Here is a 13,244-nt window from a genome sequence, read left to right on the forward strand (position 1 = left end):
ATGTAAGACTTATGCGAGAGTTGTTTTGGAAACCACCTAGGCAAGTGCCTCTGAAAGCTCTAGGCAGTGAGGCATGTGCCTTCTGATGAGCTTTTATTGTTTTTATTAAAATGCACTTGGTTTGAGATGCATGAAAGTTATTTATTTACCATAAGTGGGCATTTCATCGTTATAATCTTACATGGAAGACAAAAGTATGTTGCCCTCTAAAAGAATTACCTAAACATTAAATTTTTCACCGAGGAGTGAGGACTAGTAGGAGAAGGAAGATTAGCAAAGGTATTTACTTTTCTCTGGCACTGCCTGTAGCATGTGAGTCAAGCTAACCAAGTACCTGGGTGGGGTCTGATCGTATTATATTTTAAGATCTAGAAATTAGGGATTTTATTTTAATTTGGGACATTTTATATTAGAAACTTTAGTTATTTTAGGTTTATTTTGATATTTTATTAACTCTAGGTTTATTTTGTACTTTTAAACTAGATTATTTTGAGTTACTTATTTACATATAAATATAGGCATATTAATTTAGGGATGATTAAATTGGATGATAAATTGAATTTGCGCTAAGCTTTTATCTCTCTCTCCCCCTCACTTGTTGCCCTTGTGTCATCTTCTCTTTCGTTCTTCCTCTCCCTTCCTTTCTCTATTCTCTCTTTTTTTCTCAATTTCTCTCTTCTTTCTCTTCTTTCTCCTCTTCTCCTGTCCCTATCCTACATCAATTTGTATCTTCGCCATCCACATTGACACACAGAGAGAAAATGAGAGAAATTAAGGAAGAAAGGATGAGAAAAGAGAAGCTAAGGAAGAGGGAGTGCAGACATAAGGGAATAAGAACAAGAAAGTCAACTGGGAGAAAGATAAGAGGTCAGGGAAAATTCAATTCATCATCTAATTCAATCTCTCTCTCCTACCCCACCCCATCCTCTTCTTTCGTCTCCGTCTCCTTTCCCTTCTCTCTTTTCTCTTTCTTTTTGCCCATTTTTCTCTCTTGTTTTCTCCTTCTTTTCTTTCCTGACTACCCTACATCAATTGGTATCTAAGCAGATCTAATTCTTCGCTGCCCAATCCCAATCTATCATCCCTTCAATCCAACCCACAACCACAAAACAAAAGAGAGATTTTTATGTGAATCTAGAAGATGGTTGACTAGTAAAGAGAGTTGTTGGTAGGTTCATGATGTCCAAAAGTCATTAAGACAAAAGGAATGTGGTTTAAGACATGACAAAAATGTACAAGCATAGAAAATTTTGTAAAGTTAAAGAAGAAAGAAAAGATGCACATAAGCTTGCTAGTGAAGTGAAACACAGAGCATATACTATGTCCTGTCATAGTTTTTGGCTCGTGGTTGGCCGTGACTCCACCCAAAATCCCATGGAGGCTGAGGGAAGAATTTGTTTTGCGAAAGCATACTTTGGAAGGAAGTAATAAGCTAGTTAAGAGTGAGTATTTTTTAAAACATAAGATATACACTTGTATTTCATAAAGCAAGGTAAAAGTTTTACTTTTATTGACAATGTCTTTGCATTGAGTTGTACTTACACATTACATTTTTCACAGTTCATAGACTAAATGCATATTCCCCAACATGACACGTGTAGTATCTCTAGTATATTATTGCCTTGGTGTAATACATGCCAAAAGTGGCAGTCTCTTGGAAAACTTAACAAATGGGGCTTTCCTTAGTTCGAACCTGAAATCGTTGTAGAAGTAGGGTGAGCAATCATGAGCTCAGTAGACATTCTCAACCCCCACCCCCCCCCCCCCCTCACCCCCAAACAAAAAATTTGCATGAAGATTTCAAATTTTAAAAAGTGATTTCTTTATAGGCATGGATAATCGTATTGTCATGAACACACTCCTTATATCCTCCTAGCCTCGTGTCACTGAGCATCTCAACCTTCGATCTCTTTCCTAGCCTCGAGTTGTCATATATCTTGGCCTTCGACCTCCATCCCAGCCTCCGGCGTTGACTCACTCAATTTATTGTATATCTCGAGCTTCAAAAATCTATGCCTTGAGCAGGAGATTCATTAGAGCCCTAGCGAGACTCGAGACCCTCTTCTCTCCCAAAGGTTTGAAGCCCTAGCTCCCTCGCTCTCTCTCTTAGGTTTGCTGCTTCCCATCTTTCATCTTTGAGTTTGGATGCTGTCGAAATCTCCTCTCAAAGGACAGTAACAATGGGAAAGGAGGAATCCTCGAAGGCTCTTCATGCTTCCTAGTCACAACATTAGCAATGTTTAATCTGAAGACATAAGATGGCTCTCTCTCTCTCTCTCTCTCTCTCTCTCTCTCTCGTGAAGGACCTTGAATCACTTTCCTCACTCTCTTTATCAAGACTCTGTTGGTTATTGATGATGGGGATTCATTCAGTCCAGATCTAAGGGAAATTCTTAGGGAAGGTTGGAGCTTGTTCATTCTTGAGAAGAATCGGCAGCATCGTCAGTGGGTTCAATTTTCTTCAACTGCAGCAAAATGGTTCTCGCAGGGATTCTTATCTCTTGCTGGAAATTTAACCAAGGGTGTTCATAGATCTTGGGTGTGTTTTGTTGATTATTGGATGGTAATTCATGCGATGAGGGCAGGGAAATTTCTGGAATTAGGGCCCAGATGGAGAGGCAAAAGATATTCTTTCTTTGTCCCTAAAGGATCCAAAGGCGATGGATGGTTTCGATGGATAGGTTAGCACTTCTGTGTCAGGCAATGGAATTGATAGTAAAATGAGGAATACAAATTGATACTGGCGTCAAATAGTGTTAGGAAAAACTGATGCTGATGGAGTTCCTTCGATTCATATGCGTGGTGCTTTGCTTGGTTCCTAATGATGGAGTTTGCTCTATCCCTAAGGATGTGCGGGAAGTCGTGTGTACTCGGTGTGGGGTGGAGATACGAGAAGAGACCCTGCAGACAGCTTTGCATAATCTATTGACGTCACTAAGGAGTGGAGGTGGTTAGTCCTGATGTGGCTAAGGTATTCTGCATGAACAAAGGGAATGATGAACGATTAATGTAGACATGGGTCTGTTTGAAAGCAACAAAGGTCTTTTAAAATTTCTGATGGGCCTGTTGGTTAAGGGGGCTTAAGAGCAGAGTTTTGATTCTATATTGTGCCAGATTAGAGAGGATAAAATTCAGCGAGGTAAATCGCAGTTGTGCCAATCAGAAGGGCAGACCCAAATGCTTAGTCAGGCTTCCAGTTGAAAAGGTCTTCTTATGAAAACTTGTGAGGCCCAACACAAGGCTTTGGAAGTCGAGGAACCTTCCATGCCTGATGCCTGATCCTATCATTGATCTGGTCCATTTCCTTGGGCCACTTGCAGAAATCAGATAAGGGGGAGATGTATATACAGCTAGTTAATGATTTCCAAACTCCCTTTTCAGTTCTTCAAGGCAAACAAAAAGGGGCTCGGCATTCAGTATGTCATCAGGATGATTTTATTGTAGTTTTGAGAATAGGTCGAGAAGAACTTGATGATGATAACATAAGCATCAGATCGGTGGTTGATTTGGGTTTTGCAGAGGGGTGAGAGGCTGGTATATCTAGGAGAAATAGGAAAACAGAAGATGGATTGGGCACAAAATCTGATGTTTGAGGTTTTAATTCTGAAAAATATAAGGGTCCTAAGGTCTATGCTCATCAGAAGGTTACTCTGATGGTTGCAGAAATGAAGAGATTATGTGAAGAGAAGACAGAGCAACCTGGTGTGATAAGGCCGAAGAGTCTAAGGAGAGATTCTGTAGGGAGTTGTGTATCATGGAAGATGCACCAGATAAGCGGAAGGATTTAGGAAGTACAAGAGTTTGCAAAGGAAATGAAGTTCAAGAAATGGGGAAATTTTTTTTATGATAGTAATGGCTTTAGTGAGTTTGAGTGTGATGGGGGTTTGTTGTTGGATGAGATTCAAGAACAATATGGTTTTGTTTTTGATTCATGCGATGATCTTGGGGACCTATCATATGTTCATGTAGTTCGTTGGAAGGATTGAAGGTGGTTTCTAATTTTGAAAACAATGGATTGGGTAATAATTTGTAGTGCAATGATGGAAGTTTACCTACACTAGTAGAGGTGATTTTTAGGAATGATTTAGAAACCCAAGAGATATTGGATAAATTGGATTTAAAAATGTGTGATGCTGGAGAAATAGGAAGTGCATTTCATTGGGGGTAAGTACAAAGTGAAAAGGCTCGAAGGGAGCTAGCAAATCTTAAGTGCTCAATGAATTATGAGGAAAAGGGATTGAAAAGGGGTTTTCTTGGTTAATTGCTCTTTCTGTTTTATTGTTGTCTTTATTTTTATTTGTAATTTCTGTTTTATTTTTTTGGGGCAGATTTCTTGTCCCCTTTCATTGTAACTTCTCTTTCTCAATCTAAAATACTTTCTTTTATTATCAAAGAAAAAAAACACACTTCTTATTCTAAGCAACCTCTTCATTTAAAGGTACCACCACAACACATTCAAATAGCATGCATTTCAACATTTCTTCAACATAGTAGTGCTGTCTCAACCAAGTGCAATTTTTATCTTAAACAAGTGCCAATTTCTAGCTTGGCCAACCATCCCTTAATGTGGAATATGTCTGGAGGTGTAGGAATTTCCACCCAAGGGAGACTTAATCCCTACTTTCTCAAGTTTCACATATCATAGCCACAAACAACACATGGTGCCATCTATTTCACATAATAACAGTTCAATATAAGCACACACAAGCTATGCCTTAGCAAGTAAAACTATCATCTTATGAGATGAATATGTAGCACATGAAAATTTCCCAACTAGAACAAAATATGCAGCTATGTTAACCCAGGAGAACATATGTGCCGCCATATATAGTAAATTGAAATAGCAAGCATAAATCTTTCATTGTTAGGATTCAATTTCATGCAAGTTTGTACCCTTTATCCTTAGAAAAACTCCATTTTCACCCAAAATCTCTAGATGAATAAAGTTAAGAGCACCTAACTTGATTTTCAGCTTCTCCAATTTATTTTAAGTTTCCTTTGAATTTTCTCCTGATTTTCCCAGAATTCCCTGATATTCTAAAGTGTTCCCTTTCTTCCTTCCTTTCTCTCTCTCTCTCTCTCTATGGAACTAGGTTTTACAGAAACAAAGATTATTATATCTAGTGTTGTTGCTGCTCTCATGGCTGGAACTGCCAACTGCCTGCCAAGTGTCCCTTTCTAGGTTGAAAGCATGGCAGGGCAGCAGCAGCTGGTGGCGACAAGGGCCCAGCTGTGCTGCCGCCTATTTACCAGGTGTTCCGTCCTACTTTCTGTATGCTCCCCTCTTTTTCTTTTGTATTTCTGCTCTCAAACCCTATGTTATTATGTTTTGACGTGGGTTTTCTTAATTTCCTTTCATCTAAGCTCCTCCCACCACTAATAAATTTGAGTGAAATTTTCAATATAGGTTAACATAAGTTAATTAGTGAAGAACATGGTTAGTATCAACTCATTCAATACAATAGAAAATCAACAACTATGCAAATTTATAAAAATAATCTAAGTTACCATCGCTTAAAGGGTATGCATCAGGTCCCTATTTTTGGCACGTGACCAGTCCGTGACTTCATCTAACATCTGATGGAAGCACTATGCCTAGGAAAGAATTTTCTATTTTTACAAAACCATCATTTGAAAGAAAGTTAGAAGCCAATCAAAAGAGTGAATATTTGTTGGAACACAAGATACATACATAAATACATGTGTGTGTGTGTACACACACACACACACACATACATATATATATACATATATATATATATATATATATATATTACGAAGCAACCAAAAAAGAAGTTTTACTTTCATTGACAAGCTCTTTACAACAGGATGTTCTTTATGTACAACACTTTTCACATTCCCTACTAAACACATCTCTGCCAACAAAATACATGCTTAGTATATCTATTATTTTGCTGCCAACATGTAGTACGTGGCTAAGTGGCAGTCTTTTGGAAGGGCTCTCCTTTTGTTCGAACCTGAAATTGTTAGTAGGGTGAACAACCATGAGGTCAGTGGGCATTCTTAGTACTGCCTTATTTAAATAAAGAATTCAATACCTTAAGACATGATTTCATATATACACGCATAATCATATGGTGCATGAAAATACTATTCTAAGCAATATGTATGGATACACTCTTTATTTTGAGCAATCTCCTCATCTAAAGTTACCATCACAAAACATTCAAATAGCATACATTTCTACAATTTTTTTTTTCAACATTCAGCATTGTCCCAACCAAGTGCAATTTTTATCTCAAACAAGTGCCAATTTCCAGCTTGGCCAACCACCACTTAATGCAGAAATACCTTCCGGAGGTTTAGGGCCTTTCACCCAAGAGAGACACAATCGCTGCTTGCTCAAATTCCATAATATCACAGCCACAAACAACACACGGTGCCAGCTATGTCACACAATGGCCATTCAACATATACACAGGCTATGCCATAGCAAGTAAAACCATCATCCTTATGAGTTGAATATCTAAAAAAAAAAAAAAGACGGCCTGGTGCACAAGGCTCCTGCGTAAGCAGAGTCCGGGGAAGGGGTGTAGATCTCATAGCTATTTGAGTTATGAGATGAATATCTATCACATGAAAATTTCTCAACTAAAACAAAATGTGCAGCTATAATAACCGAAGAGAATGTATACGCAGTCATATAAAGCAATTAGAAATAACAAGCTTAAATCTTCCTTATTAGGATTTAATTCCATGCAAGTTTCTATTCGTATTTCCTTTGAAAACCCAAAATCCCTAGATAAATAAATGAAAATTAAGAACTCCTACCCTGATTTTCAGTTTCTCAGAATTTTTCTTGATTTTCCCTAAATTTCCCTGACTTTCTCTAGATTTTTTCTCTATTCCATCCTCTCTCTCTCTCTCTCTCTCTGGAACTTAGTTTTACAGCAGTTGTTAAGGTGTGTTTTGTTATTGCTGGCATGCCTCATGCTGGAAACATATTAGAACAGCAGCTGCTGCAGTGTTGCCTGCTGTGTGCCAGGTGTCTGCTACTGGTCTGCAGTGCTGCCTGCCTGGTACCTGGTGCTGGTCTGTAGTACTGCCAGATGTTTTCTGTTAGTCTGAGGTGCTGCCAGGTGGCCTCTGCTGGTCTGTAGTGCTGCCAGGTGTCACCCTTGGTTTCAGCATGCATCCTACTTTGTTTTGTTTTTTTGTTTTTTTTCCTACTTGCCCCTACTATTATGTTATTCATGATTTAGCATGACCCTCATAATTTCCTTTCATCTAAGCCCCTATTACGACTAATACATTGGTATTTCCAAGATCAATGAAGATAAAAATGAACAAAGTAAGCCATGCTAGTTCACCAAAGTAATTTAAATTTAACATGGCCTAAAGGGAATAGTTATCATAGCATGATTATCACATAATAATTTACATACTATACTAAATAAAAAGGAAGGGGAAAAGACATTAAAACTTGCAAGAGCTGGAGAAGGAAGAACAAAGGCCAAAAATAATATTAAATGTATAAAAAGTGAGGATGAAAGTGTTTTTAAGAGGAAGATATAAAAGATGGCAAACATATTTTAATATGCTATTTAACAAAAAACCAAGTGGAAGGCTTGAATTTGGAATTGACAAATAAGGAAAAGGCTAAAATTTAAGATCTATCTGCAAATTTAGAGTCAATGAAGTTGACTATTCATTAAAGTGGATGAAAAATAGAAAAGAATGGGATTAGATGACATCCCAATTGAAGTTCTAAAATGCATAGATAATTATTGAATTATTTGTTTGGCAAATTTATTTACTACAATTATAATAACTAAGAAAATGTCAAATGAATGGAGGAAAATTGCCTCAATACTAACATACAGAAATAAAGGAGATATTCAAAATTATAATAAAAGTCGCATAACTAAACTTACGAGCCTGATGGAAGTTTGGCAAAGGGTAATCGAACAAAGACTAAGTTCTACAAGAGTTTCCAAAAGTGGGCTTTGTTTTATTCTCCAGACTTCAGAGATAAACTATTGAAGCTAAAATCGATTAAGAACATTATTGGAAACTTTTAGGGAGAAGAAGAGGGAGTTGCTTATGATTTTTTTTTGACCTAAACAAAGCAAGGTACTTTGGGAAGTTCTATGGTCGACTTTGGAAAAAAAAAAAAAAAGAGTTTGCAGTAGGTATATAGATGTCATTGATGAGTAAAATCAAAGACTATATGTGGAGAGTTTTGGGAATTTCCAATCATGTTTACATCAAAGGGTTTGCATTGATTCCTTAATAGTTGTGCATCAAAGATCTGCTTGTTGCGAGGGATTCTTGATCCCGATTTGGAGGCCCTTCCCTGTATTGATTCCTTATGGTTTCTAAGCTTATGTTTGAAAATTATATTGCTATGATACCTTGGATCTATCATGCAAGTAGGGGGACTGAGGTAGAGATCGAAGAGGATGTAATGCATAAAGTTAAAGTAGGTTTGGGGAAATGGAGGATTTCCTTAGGCATGTTGCATGACTGCAGAATAACCTTAAAAGTAAATTTCTATAGGATGATCACAAGACCAACCATGCTATATGGATCAGAATCTTGGCAAATAAGAAATAGTATATCCAAAAAGTGAAAGTTGTCAAAATGCAAATGCTAAGGTAGATGAGTGGTATAACTTTAAAGGATAAATTAAGGAACGAGCATATTTGCAATAAGTTAGCCATAACACCATTAGAAGATAAGTTAGGAGAAGGACAACTTAGATGGTTTGATCATTTGAAACGTAGGCTGAGTATTGCTCTAATGAGAGGGCGGGGGGGGGTGGGGGGGGGGGGGGGGGGGGTGAGTTAGTTATTGTTACTAGTACTTGAAGGAATGAATGTAGACCTAAAATAACTTGGAATGAGATAGTGAGAAAGGATCTAATAGCTTTTAAGCTAGTCAAAAAGGATTCATAAAGCCAACCCGGCTAATGGGACTTAAGGCTCGTTATTATTGTTGTTCTTTGTTGATGAAAGGAAAGGAAACTGTCCTTTTTTCGCAATATTTTTGAATTTATTGTGGGCAACTAAATCTTTTCTTAGTTTTCTTCAAATTTCTGGCAAATGATTGCAGTAGTTTTCAATCAAGAAAATGTTGGAAACTTAGATTGTTGTGGCAAGAAAGACAGCTACTCGTGTTGAGCAATATTCGTGAATTTATTGCAGGCAGCTAACATTTTTCTATTGATTATGTGCTAGGTGCACTCTTATTCAAGGTTTGCAGCAGCTACTATTTGCTTCCTCGACAACTGCACAGCCACTATTGACACCTCGGGTACATCCTTTACCTCGATGCATTTACGTCTTATTTTCATTTTGTTGTGCTTCGAATATGTTATTCTAGCTTGCATTTATGGTTCTTGTTTTTCGTAGTTTGTGATCTTTTTCCCTAATGTCATTCATAACTATCATTTTTTTAAGGAATAAAATATGAATTATAAGATTTATTGATTAAAAAAAAAAAAAAAAGCAAGTAGCTGAAACTCTGTCAAAGCATGTGGAATTACTTTCCATTTACTCCTGACTGAAGGGTCTGAATTTATCCTGCCAAGGGTGAGTTAATGGTTTTGAGCATTTGACCTCATGTGCTTGAGCATTTGACTTCATCAGCTTTAACGTTTGTAAACCAATTGAGCACCAAACTGTCTTTTATTTTTCAGAGTTTTTCTACTTTTTTTTCATAAAAACAGTTTCCCTTTTTTATGGATGGCCTTTTAACTTTCTAAGTATGTTGCTCTAGATTGAGCAGAATGTCAGATTTATATAATTGTCTCCACATAGTGAGCAGGCTTTGCTGTTGTTTCTTATGAAACACTTAAGGTGCTTAAGGCTGACTAGGACTCAAAAGGAATTTTAACAGTAATTGAGGCAGTTTACCTACCTTCAATCAGCTGCATGCATGATTTTCTCACTGCATCAGAATTATGACGTAAGGAGATTTTCACTTGCACCCTGTTTGATGACTCTGATCCACTTTTGACTTTGCCCCTATTACGGTCTTTTTTGGGCGCTTTCTTTCATTCAACTTACTGTGTTTGGGCCTGCAACTCTTTTCTGATGTGTTTTACCAGCCATTAATGAAAGAGCTGGATGAAATGGAAAAGGTCAATGCAAAACTCTCAGCTGCTGTTGAAGAAGTAACACTAGAGCACTGTAAGAAGACCGAGGTAATCTCATCTGAATTTTTTTTCATTCTTCGATGATTATATTGTTACCATCTTTCGAAAAATGACTTTCACTATGGCAGATCTATATTAGCAACCATCTGTGATTTCAATTTTGGTGCATAACACCAGTGATTGATGATGCCTTTTGCCTTGCTGGCCCCACACGTGCATATCTTTGGCTGGTTGATGCATAAGTGTCATACCATAAATATTGTTTTCAGCAAACTGTCTGGTTCTGGTCTCGAAATCTTGACATAGTAGTCCCTTGCAAATTTGATGTCCACTTGCCTGAAAATTATGCCATTTTTATTCTCAAGTTTACCATCTAATGATTATTAGCTATTGAAGATGCAAAATTTAATGATCTACAGAACTATTGAATATTAAATTTACTGATTGGCTTTCAATGTCAAAAGCATCTGTAGTTTGGCAGCTTCTTATAAAGAGATGAACTCAACTGCATATTTCTAAATTCATTTACAAATGCATTTTCACCTCTGTACAATAAAATACATAATTTAATTTAAGTTGTAAAGAGATCCTAGCCTCCTAATATTCTTTTTGACTGAGGAGATTGTGCTTATTGTGTTCATTGACATTGTAATTTTCTTGGCAACTTCTGTAAGTGGACAGGTCATTTAATTGTTTTATTTTTAAAAAGTTGTGCACCTTACAGTTACAGTGAACAATTCGTCTTTACTCCACATCTTTACTAAGTTCAACTAATATTGCCTTCTCTGCAATCCGTCGTTCAAGAAATTTACATTTTGTGCATGCATGTTTGATATTTTTAATGTAGGTTTTTCATTAATGATACAGAAAGATCTATTCAATATAATGATCAATTTTGGTCTCATAAAATTTCATTACGTCCATATATTGAACAAAAAGGAAGAGCTTTTGGTCTCATCTCTTAAGTCTTATTCAAAAAATATCATCCAATATCCTTTTTGTAACTTAAACTGTTCAAAATGTTAAGGCTAATTACACTTTTGATCCCTGGGATTTGGTGTAAGTTTCCTTTAAACCTTTACCTTTTATTTTTAACATGTAAAAGCCTAACATTAACATATTATTTCAAAGTAATCCAATGTATGACAAGCATCTCAGTTACAAACAGAAATAGGTCGTCGCTCATGTGAGTGTTATGCTATCTGTTAGAATGTGCTAGAGTAGACTAGTTGCAACCATAAGATATATATATATATATATTTTGAGCAAAATTTGGAGTTGGCAAACTGTTAGCATTTAGTTTCAAGTCCAGTTTTTACTTGACTAATAAATTGTTGTTTTGTTAACAAACATTAAATTACTCAATTGCATATTTCGCGAATGTAAGCATTTAATGGCTGCATGCTAAGATGTGTAACATTTGGAACTAACTGGTACTTGGTTTCTTAGCCATATATTTAAAGTCATTGTCTAAATTGAAAAATTTATTCTTTAGGTTTGTTGTTAGAAGGTTAGGTTCAAATGTACAGCCTGTTTCCTGTGCACACATATTTGCATGTGCATGACCTCTAGTATTTGTTATAAGGGTCAACCGTGACTTATAGCAAACCATTTTTGGGTTTGATTCTCCTCTTTTGCTCGGATAATTAGATGTTGCTACTAGAGATGACTGATGTCTTTGTGCACGCATGCATTGTGATTTGAAATCGTCTTGCAATCTGGTGCTTTACAGCCCATTTTTGGTTATGCAGCTCTCTTTTCGTTTTCCTCTTCTATTTTTGTTTGTTGCACTGCATTTAATTACATGGTTTATGTCAACTATCTGTTTAGATTATTAGATTTGATTGAATATGTGAATTTTTAATTTACTTAACACTTCCAGTTATTCCAGTCATGCTAAATGAGCCAAATTAGTAACGTGAGATTTAATTTTCTAGTGAATGGTCAACGATCTCAGAATATTGTTTACTGTTCCTAGCTATATAATTTTGATTCAGTTTCCAAAAACCATTGCGGTTCTGTAACTACATATTCCCAACTGCACTTTCTGTGGAGCACAGATTGTAAAACATCATTCCCAGGAGGTGGCTCTTCAAAGGCGGGTTTTTGTCGACTTCTTCTGCAATCCTGAGCGTTTGAGGACTCAAGTTAGGGAACTAACTGCTCGTGTCAGAGCTCTGCAAGTTTCCTAATGCACAATTCATTGCATGGTAATGCGCCTGGTGTTTCCTCAGCAGAGGCAGCAGTGCCCCTTATGTTGTCTCTTTGGGGCCTTCCTCTGAATCAAGTTTATGAATCCTGCTGGCATCGCCTGTATTGACATCCCACGCGGGAATTTGTAAACGAATACGCATTCTACCAATGTTATATTGACTCCGTAATTAGTGAAATTTATATCCTATGTTGTGCTGTGAATGGAATTCATTTATAGAAAAAATACACTAAACTCTCCCTATGTTTGGCAGAAGCACTTCCTTTAAAATATTAAAAATCCTAGCAATCTCTTAAAATTTCCACAAGCCTTTTCTGCAGTTTGTCCAAAAGATATAGATTGTTCCTCATACTTTTACCCAAGTTTGATGGGGAGTACAAGTATCTCAAGAATCGTATGTCAAGGATGTTTGTGGAAAACTTCAGAAGGTTTTGTTCTTACTAAATTTTAAAGGAGGTATATAGGGAACGTTTTGAGTCTTTTTTTTTCCCAAATCCCAAAGCAAGCCTATATCTTTTGCCCATCATTTATCTTACCTAAAACAAAAATTTAATGAAAATAAATTTATGAATAATATGCAATATTTCCTTAACATTGATATGTAATATGAGTGCTCACAGATGCCTGGAAAAGATATAAAAATATGATAGTTGAGTTTATCATCCACCCTACAAATATGTATTAAGAATCTTTATTTTGCTTATGCTAAAGATGTACATGTTTAAAAAAAAAAAAAAAAAAAAGATGATCAATGGTGGAGTTGTTATTCTTATTAAAGTGACAATTTTATCATCCTTTTATTCAGTTTTGGTAAGATAAATAAAGAAAACAACATTAATTTAATAAATTAGGTTAGAAAAATTGGCTAATTGATTACAATATATTTTAAAAATTAAACTTATAGGTGAATTG

General features: G+C 36.3%; 1 protein-coding gene across 2 annotated transcripts in view; it reads left to right on the top strand.

Annotated features, from left to right (window-relative positions):
- LOC131145029 (AUGMIN subunit 3) overlaps positions 1-12,521 on the top strand; it is a 124,906-nt gene extending 112,385 nt beyond the window's left edge. For both annotated transcript variants that reach the window (XM_058094057.1, XM_058094058.1), the window contains exons 16-18: positions 9,201-9,276; positions 10,073-10,168; positions 12,181-12,521. In XM_058094057.1, the coding sequence (XP_057950040.1) occupies positions 9,201-9,276; positions 10,073-10,168; positions 12,181-12,312 (304 nt within the window). In that variant the 3' untranslated portion in view covers positions 12,313-12,521. The remainder of the gene's footprint in view (positions 1-9,200; positions 9,277-10,072; positions 10,169-12,180) is intronic.
- The last annotated feature ends 723 nt before the right edge of the window (positions 12,522-13,244 follow it).

The sequence above is a fragment of the Malania oleifera genome, chromosome 12 (genome assembly GCF_029873635.1).
Source record: "Malania oleifera isolate guangnan ecotype guangnan chromosome 12, ASM2987363v1, whole genome shotgun sequence".
Taxonomy (NCBI): domain Eukaryota; kingdom Viridiplantae; phylum Streptophyta; class Magnoliopsida; order Santalales; family Ximeniaceae; genus Malania; species Malania oleifera.